This window comes from Limulus polyphemus, unplaced genomic scaffold, assembly GCF_000517525.1.
Source record: "Limulus polyphemus unplaced genomic scaffold, Limulus_polyphemus-2.1.2 Scaffold2652, whole genome shotgun sequence".
NCBI classification, from domain to species: domain Eukaryota; kingdom Metazoa; phylum Arthropoda; class Merostomata; order Xiphosura; family Limulidae; genus Limulus; species Limulus polyphemus.
Window position 1 is genome coordinate 42268 of NW_013668262.1, and position 9369 is coordinate 51636.

Here is a 9369-nt window from a genome sequence, read left to right on the forward strand (position 1 = left end):
TTACTGACTGGTTTGTTGCTGGACCTAAAGTTAATAGGGTATTAATTTCCCAAGTTAAAAATTAAGCAAGTATATTTCTTTTTTGTTGTTCAAAACAGTTATATCACGCTTTGTTAGTCCCTCAGTGGGCCAGCTGTAAGTTTACAAACTTACAACGCTAACCCAGGGTTCGATTCTCCGCAGTGGATAGAGCTCTAATAATCATATTGTGTAGCTTTGAAATTTGCGAGAAAACAAACAAATAAGCATACTTTATCAAACACCAAGATTAAAATTTGCTCTTGAAGCGATTAGCATGCATGAAAAACAAACTGGTGGTCAAATGTAAATAAAAACTTTAAATAAATGTTGTTTATCCCCATTAATTAATTGTATAATATTACAAGAAACTAACGATATTACCATTAGAAAATATAGATAATATGAAAATAGTTTTTTGTTAATCTTCATAAACAAATATAATAAAGTAATTATATGGCAATTGAAGTTCGTTTAGAGATGTGTAGTAGTTACTTTTCACTGTCCTTTATAATTGTTAATATGTATAAATATAGTAATAAGTTTATTTTTCTTGTTAATTCGTTCGGTAGGTTTCGATGTTCCGAGTTCTTCCCGCCTCTTCTGGAGTTTTACTATTTTAGCGGGCAACGGGGGCTGTCAGTGGCTCTGTGCCTTGAGTTAGCCGTGTTTTCTATCTGAAATTAGGTTAGTTTTTAAGTATTTCATTAGCTTTTCGTAATTTCTATGATCGAAATATTAACTTTATTTTCTTTAATTATTAATATTGTGTTATTTTGATAAAGTTTTACATACTTGCAAAATTTAAGTTTAACGTTAAGCCTAACTATTGAGTTTTGGATTATTCAAAATCAAAGAATAAGTGGCGCCATTTCTGTGTCTTAAGTCAAAATTATTTAGCTTTCATAATAAATTAAGAAATAAGTGGCCATTAAAGCGGATAAAATAATGTCAGAAATTGCTTGTTTGGATATTAAAAGGATATTTTAAAACAATTGTAATTATAGTTTATATTGCTTTATGTTTTGTTTTTATTTTTTTTAAGAGATAGGATTAGATTTTTAACGAATGTTTTTACATTTTAATTTTAGTATTTATAAAATATAACTAAAATTTAAATGAGATTTAAAAGGCAGGTTTACTGTTCGTAAATATAGCGGCAGGCCCTCAGAGGTTCAGAAACAGAGAAGCCTGGGCCATTTCTATCTTTTGAGGCCCCTGTCTATAATAATAATAAAAAAAAGACATGAAAACAAAATAAGAATTACTAGCTCAAAAGAGAGGTGAAGCATAATTTGAATAGTCAGTTTATATATATCTCTCTATATATGTATGTGTATATAGCTTGCAGTTTTAAAATGATTGGGAGGCACATAGAAACGTTGCAAAACTTAACAAATGCAAAAAAGTAAAATTAGTGTCCAAAGTTGAGGCCAGGGCCAAATGCCTCTCCTCGCCCCCCCCCCCCCTCAAATTGTTCCTAGGCAGGCCACTTGTGAAAAAAGTTAGAATAGTGATCACGAGAAAGTTTAAGTTTAGGTCATCTAGAAAATGAAAACAGTCGAGATCACATTAAAATATATTATGTAGTAGTAGTAATTGAAAAGGTAGGAACAGAAATATTCAAACCAATTTTCTATCTGTAATCAACCTAATAAATTATATTTTGTTTTGTAACTTGACAATTTCATTGGTGAATCTATACTAAGTTAATGAACTGTAAGTAAGTAGCTATTTCCACTATTTTGGTTTAAAAGCTAAGTTTTTAAAATATACTAATAAAAATGTAGACGTTTGTTCTACTCTTGATTGTCATAACCACTAATAAAAAAAGAATTATTAGAACATTGTTAAATGTGACAACGTTTTATGTCTGTTAAACAATTAAAAAAATGTTCTTTTATCATAGTTGGAGTCCTACTTTTCTAAACACATTAAGAGTTTAGAACACAAACACTTTTTTTGTAGTATAACTTTGTATTTACTATAACTGTATTTTGTTGTTGTTGTTGTTAATGCATTTGATGAAATAATACATTCTATTTTTGATGAGGTCAATAGAAAATAACATCTAACAACCTTGTATCTTTGGCTTTAAACTGGGCCGCAACTATGATTAAATAAAATCTTGTAAAATATTTCTTTGCAAGTGGCCATTTATAATTGTACATGACTTTCAATCGCTTTCATTTTTAAGGAGTGAAAAAACAGTAAACCCCGCGCTGTAAAATGTTGCATTATATTAAACACAACATTCTATGGTATAGTAACATGATGAAAATAAAATGTAGCATGTGAAAATGAAATAATTCTGTTTATCATCTATAATTTCTCACCGATCTGTAGTTGAAACTAACAACAGTTTTTCCTCTGTGATTTGTTAAAGAAAACCGAAAAGTTTACCACAGTCTGTAGCATTTTATTTTACAGTAATCATGGGGAAAAAGAAACAGAAGGATACAAATCCGGTCTCTGAAGAGGAAGAGGAGGAGGAGTATATTGTAGAAAAGATTTTGGATAAAAGGATACAGGCTGGAAAAGTGGAATATTTTTTAAAATGGAAAGGATACCCAGAGTAAGTTTCTAGTTTGGCCAAGCATTGTCATGTTACAGATTCTTAGTGTCTTTTAGTTATTGTTTGTTATGAAAGAAGTTATAAAATAGACATTTTCTGAAGGTAAATGGAAAGGAATGCTATGAATTTCAGAAGTTTACATTGATAAATAGGATGAAATGTATTGAGAACTACGAGGTTAAGAATTTGGTTTTAAAAAATTAAAAAGCCAAAGAGGGTGTCTGAGGAACGGTGGGCTCAATATGTTAAAATCATTGCCGAGCAAGGATTTTATAAATATATTAAAGGTAAGCAAATATATAACTTGATATTCTGCCCTTGAAAGATGCTAATTGCATGGTTATTGTTGAGGGCTACGAGATGGCTGAACTTCAAAATTTTTTTAAGTCTGTGGACTTACAACATTAAAAAAAGTCAAGTTTCAATACTGGTGGTGAGCACAGCACAAATAGCCCATTGTGTAGCTTTGTGCTTAACAGTAAACAATTTGATTTTTCCAAGATATTTTCAATATTCCTGCTCCTGAGCATTCTATGGGAAGCATTTGAATTGAATTGAAGCCTGTAGATGTTAATCCTATTATGATAAGTATAAACAATTGGAGATTAAAAGTAGATTAAGCAGTATTCTTCGCAGGGTTTTAAAAGAGGGCAAAGATCAGAGATGGGAGCCTCATTCTTGGTAGGTCAAGAAAGTGGACAGTTGCCTGGAGACTGAAGAGTAACTACTATTTTTAGAGGGGGTGATAGGAGTTGACTTGGAGATATAGGCCAGTTAGTCTTAATTCTGTAGTGCGAAAGTTCTGGTAAGTCTGATGAAAGAAGCCTTAAAAAATCGTTTAGTGAAATATGAATGTAAAAGAAATCCATTATAAACCACCGAAAGGAAGGTCTTACTTAACTAATCTGTTTGTGAGTGTTGCTTGTTATTCAAAGGGTGTGGACTTGGTGAATTTAGACTTTTCAAAAAAAAGTTTTGATGAGCGCTACGCGTAAAATTAGTGAAGAAAATTATATTGGTAGAGATTGGGTTGGAGAAAGACCAGTCAACTTTCTGTATACGGCCTTGAGCCTCTTTAACCCGACCATGTGACCACCGTGCAACAGTGAAACTATATGTAGTGTATCTTCGTGAAACTTGGCAAACTTGTATTAAACATTACAAGTCTGTCGTAGACAAAAAAAAATTCAGATTTTTTTAGTAAAGTATTTGATTGAAAAGTGATTTTCAAGCTAAGGATATAGATACTTTTATCTTAAGTTTTCTTTTGCGTAATCTCTAATATCTCTTAAATTAATATCCAAAACTTTAATATTTTATATCTTATTTTCTCTAACCCTAACCTGTAGATTACTCTTCGTAAGTTGAAAAATATGAAATAAAATCAAAAACATGTTTTTTCTAGAACGACTGCAGATTGTGACAGACAGTTTTAAATTATTTATCATGAGAGCTTTATTCCCCTTAAATTTTCACAAATGCTTTAGTTTAATTGCATTGTTTTACTGCTCTTATAACTGTAACTTCCGTGACAAGCAAGGCACTACTTTGCAGGAGTGCTGAGAGTTTATAGTAAACAATTTCAGTTTATGAAGTCTGTGTACGTTCCTTGAAGACTGATCGTGAAAAATTAAATTTTTTCTTGTATAATGTAGTGTAAGTTTTTAATTGTTACAGTTTAGTTACTTTTATTAAAACATATATAACAATAGATGCAAAATACATTTAGGACTTACCTTCGCTCTAGTCCAGTTTGCACTTGGGTGTCTGCTTTCGTAAGCTTTTTTTTTTTTAACTTAGTTAATTGACAAAAAAAAATATTAATTCATGTAGCTTTCGAGTATACATTTTTAGAACACAAATATTTTGGCCACTAAAGTAGGATGCCCCAGAATTACTGTATTTTGTCTGGGTTCCTAATTAAGCTAATGAATAGGTTAAAAAATTCCATTACTCTTCAGAGCACCAACTTCAGTTTACACATGTCAGCATCTATTTGCAAAAATAGAGATTTTCACTGGGAAAACATCTTCAGGTTCACGTAGTTTACAAAATTGACTTTTTTATTTATATCAGCAAGCACCACATGAGCAAATAAGTGATTTAAAAGCATGTAGAGTTATCAGGAACTTCTGTGATGGATGTAATAAAAATGTAAACTGACTCAGAAGCTGCCTGAAAATTAAAACAAAAACAGGATTTTGGCATATTGGTGGATAAGCCAAAAAAGCCATACTCTATTGCTAATAGTAAAGCCAGTGAGACTATATGATATTTTTAGACATTTGGAATAATGTGTACAGTTTTGGTTTCCATATTTAAAAGGGGATTTATGGATAAAAATTCAGAGGAAGGCCACCAGAATGATTTCAGGAATGGAAGGGTTATCTTATAAGGCTAAATTTTTATTTTTCTCTTAAGAGGTGATCAGTTGAAGTTTACAAGATTATCAGATTTGGTTTTTTGTGCAATTTTCTGAAGATAGTATGACAAGAGGATACAAGTATAAGAGCTGAAAAAGACAGGCTAGTACTGGAGTGAAATATTTGATTTGTAGGACCCTGGTGGCCACAAGAAATATAATAAATTGCCAAAGGTTGTGAAAATTGTTCTTATTATGAGCCATGGACAGGCAGACAATGAAAGGTCATTGTCAATCAACAAGAAAGTTCTTACATCAGAGAGGTCGTCCATGGGAGACGAGACTCTCGTCGATCTGCGAGCAACAAAAGACACAGTAAGAAACACTGTCAGATAACAAAGTACACTTGATGTTGTAAACTCAGTGAAGATGTCCCATTTAATGGAAGAAAGAAAAGATAAGACTAGGAGAATGTAAAAGAAAGAGAGATGAAGAATTCAGAGAAAGGAAGAGAAGAAATATTTCTGAAAGAGTAAAAGCGAATCTTTCATCCATCGAAGAAACAAAAGAGACTAGAGAGTGCACCGTAGAAAAAAAAAACTTACTTGGAGTCGAGACTGCAAAAAGATACGTGTCTTTTTTAATTCATGGAAAAAAAAAGTTCCAGTGAACTATCCGAGGATAAGAAATGCTCTCGTGTCAAATTATAAAAAGAAGACGAAGCAGGAAGTAGAATATAGTAACTCATTATTCTACTGATAGTCAGTAAATATTGTTAGTTTTAGCAGATTGTCAGAGCACAATAATCCTATAATTATAAGCCAAAACCATGTTTTAGATGTAAATCTTCTGTAATTTTGTGCTTATAGCAATGCATATGACGTAAACATTTCTGACAGTATTTCAAGATTTTTTTACAATATTCAATAATTAAACTAGCTTTGGCAGTGATGGGAATATATGACTTTTATGAACATAATGAATGGTTGTAAAAATAGTTGTGTGGATATTTTACGAGAACATTTGTTCTTAGTCTAGAATGATCAACCAAACCGGCCCTAATTCAGCCAAATGGTGGCCCCTGATGGAGAAAAGGCCAGAAATATATATATAGATCAGTTGTCTTTTTTTATTAATATTTACCAGTCTGGTCAGAATACTTTTCTATGCAAGAAATCTAAAGACACATAACAGACCTTGTACCATTTAATTATGAGTTAAACAATAGTATGAAAAAAAGGGTTAAGTTTCCCAGGAAACTATATTCAGTGAATCTGCAGTCAAGTTTAAATTTATGCTGTCTTTGTATTAAAGACTAGAATTTGAAAATTACTCGGCATATCGTATAAACAGTGCACTGTGGAAAGTGCTACTACCAATGTGTTAAACCATTAACTGTGGATGACGGATATTTCCATCATTGAAGTTCTATGGCTCAGCTGCAAATGACGGAAATATCCGTCAGTCGCACATATATGAATCTATGCGGATGACGATAATTACCATTTTATTGTGATTGATGGCAACTCAGTTTTATCTGTGAGTCAGAAAACAGCAACTGAGCTGCTCCTGCGGCAGTTAATGGGTTAATAATATGAACAGACCACCACGATAACTACATTGAATGCGTGAATCTTGTATTTGACTATGTATTTAATAATATTTTTCAGATGGTGGATTACCATGGAGAATTCAACTGTGAATAAGGATACTAATTAACAAATTGGTTACCTTTGAGATCCGTTCTTGTTGGTGACTAACAAACATCCATTGCAATGTTATTTTTTGTTCTTACACTTACCTGTTGATTAACACTTAACTTAAGGATTTATTTCTTGTTTTAGGTGATACATTTTTGTTAAAATAAACTAAGATAAGTCATCAAAATAGCCTATGGGGGTGTGTGCTAAAATGGCCTTTAATTAGCACAATACGAACCTTCAATTTGGCTAAAATGAATTTTCAGTTTGTACAACCTTTAACCCTATCACTACAGGTATCCTTTACTGCGCATGACACAAGGTTTTAGTGTCTTACATTCAAAATTTTATTAAACTACTTTTTTTTTATGTTATACTAATTAGAATAGCATAAAATCTTAGTTAATAGTCCATATTTTAATAGTGTACAAGGTTAAGTTCTTAATTCTACAAGGTAATATTTTAAAAAATCCTGAATTTCCACTAGTGTGAACCACGTGACACATCTTCTCTTAGCATGTCATCATCCCTATTTTATCCACCACCCCTTGAGAAAGTACGAAATTAAATGTAAATTACTCTTTATAAAATCATTATTGTTCAGACAAATCGTAATTTTTATAGTCTTCAATTTTGTTTGGTTACAGAGCTATCGATTAGAAAATCAGACCCCTCTGACCACACCCACCTGTCACATCCTCTCTTTCAGAATTCATTGATAGCTCTCTATTACGTTTCATTATATATTACCTATAACCAATAGAAAGGCAAGGTTTTCATCTATCAAATGACGTATTGTATAATGTTGTGTTCTGAATGGTTAAATGTCAGTTTCATTCAGAGTACAAACATCGTTCCTGTGGGAAAGTTAATGACTAGCTTGGGTGAATTTGTAACGGCTCTTATTGCATAGTTAGAAAGCCAGGAAAATATTGAGAGATAAATGAATTTGTCTACTTTTACATGGTATTAGTCTATATTCTTTGGTGCATTATTTAATTAAATAAAAACTCTCTATAGTATAAAAAATACTGGTTAACTATCTTCAAAAATTGACAGCAAGAAAAAAAAGATTGGTTAAGTATTTTATTTCTTGTTTTTCATGTTTATTCTTTATGTATAATTATAAAAGTAACTAAAATGTAGAAATAGGGATCCTTTTTAGGTTTGTCAAGATTAGATTAGGTAAAATGAATAATAATATTATAATAAAAATGTTTCACGAGGCACACGCAAGCAGCTCGTGGGTAATGTAATTTAATAGTGTAACATGAGCTGTGCATTCACCGAGTGTTTTACAACTTATAATGGTGTTGATAGTAGTTAGACACGGTTCAAAGGGCAATAAAACAGAATTTAAATTGATCTATAATGTTGCGTACTTATGAGAAATGCATGTAGTTTCATGTTACAAAAGTCATTCTAGAAAGAAAAAAGGGGTAATTTAGGTTTATTTCAATTTTTTTGGGGGGGGTACGAGGTTGGTCGATTTGACCGATTCCATTTTGAGATAGGGAAGAGAAAATAACAGATCAACTATAAAGTTTTACCAAAAAAAAATGCATTTAGTTGGTTTTAGGGATTACATAAAGGAAATTTGAGGTGAGGAAAAGTATTTTTAATTTTAACATGAAAATTACTTTGCACACGGACTATTCAAAACAAATACTCAATATATTCATGGACGAATATGTATTTTTTGTATGTGAAAGACGTATAATATTAACTGAAAGACTGCCAGATTTTGTTAAGATATACACACTATATTGAAAGTTAGAAGTATTAAATCTGTAAAGACTTTAAATGAGTACAAAGAGGTCTCATGGTCGTTTGTTGAGATTGACTGAGCCCTTGTTGAAGGAATTAAGTCAAAGACTGTGGTAGGCCTGTAGATTAGAAAACAACACTGTAGGCCTATGTACTCGTAATCTTCCATAAGTTTTTTACAGAGATTTTTACTAGTCCACAAAGTGAAAAACGTTGGAAACTACTGCTCTAGGAATCACTGATGATTGTGTTTAGTAACATGTGAACTCTTATAAAAGAAAATTCAGCAAGTGATGAATACAAAGTCATGATGACTGATCAGATGTGTTAATATACAAAATTTTAATTTTCCTTTAATAAAGAAGAGTAAATAAATGTAACAAAACACAACTTTACAAACTAAACAGCCTTTAGTTATTCTGCTTTGAAAGTCAACTTATGGTTACACACAGAGAAAAAGAAAACTTTACTAGCTACCTAGCATGTTATTAGAAACCTTAATTTATCTTGATATTTTTATTAACAGATCTGAAAATACTTGGGAACCTGAAGAGAATCTCGACTGTCCAGAGCTTATTTCTGAGTATGAAGAAAAACAAAAAGTAGATGTGGAAGAAAAGAAAGATTCTTCAGATAAAAAAAGAAAAATTAATGGAACTGAAAAGCGTGAAAGTTCTCAAAAGAAAAAGAAAAAAGTAGAGGTATAATACAATTTTTTTTATGTGTATGTGTGTAAAAGTCCAAGAAAATTTGAAGTAAAAACATTTCATCGTCAATCCCTATATTTGGTGATGACTTCTACTGGAAAATTACCCCTTTTTTTTCTCATTATAAACTTCTAAATCTTTTTGTGATTGTTGTTAACCCTATCGCCATGGGTATCCTTTGTTGTGCATGACGCAATGTTTTAGTGCCTTACATTCAAAATTTTATTAAACTACTTTTTG

General features: G+C 31.4%; 1 protein-coding gene across 1 annotated transcript in view; it reads left to right on the forward strand.

The window, feature by feature from the left end:
- The first annotated feature begins 602 nt into the window (after positions 1 to 602).
- The window catches only part of LOC106467535 (chromobox protein homolog 1-like), a 17379-nt gene continuing 8612 nt past the window's right edge, over positions 603 to 9369 (forward strand). Inside the window, exons 1-3 of the mRNA XM_013927900.2 lie at positions 603 to 705; positions 2449 to 2593; positions 8949 to 9123. Of these exons, the coding sequence (XP_013783354.1) occupies positions 2454 to 2593; positions 8949 to 9123 (315 nt within the window). The 5' untranslated portion in view covers positions 603 to 705; positions 2449 to 2453. The remainder of the gene's footprint in view (positions 706 to 2448; positions 2594 to 8948; positions 9124 to 9369) is intronic.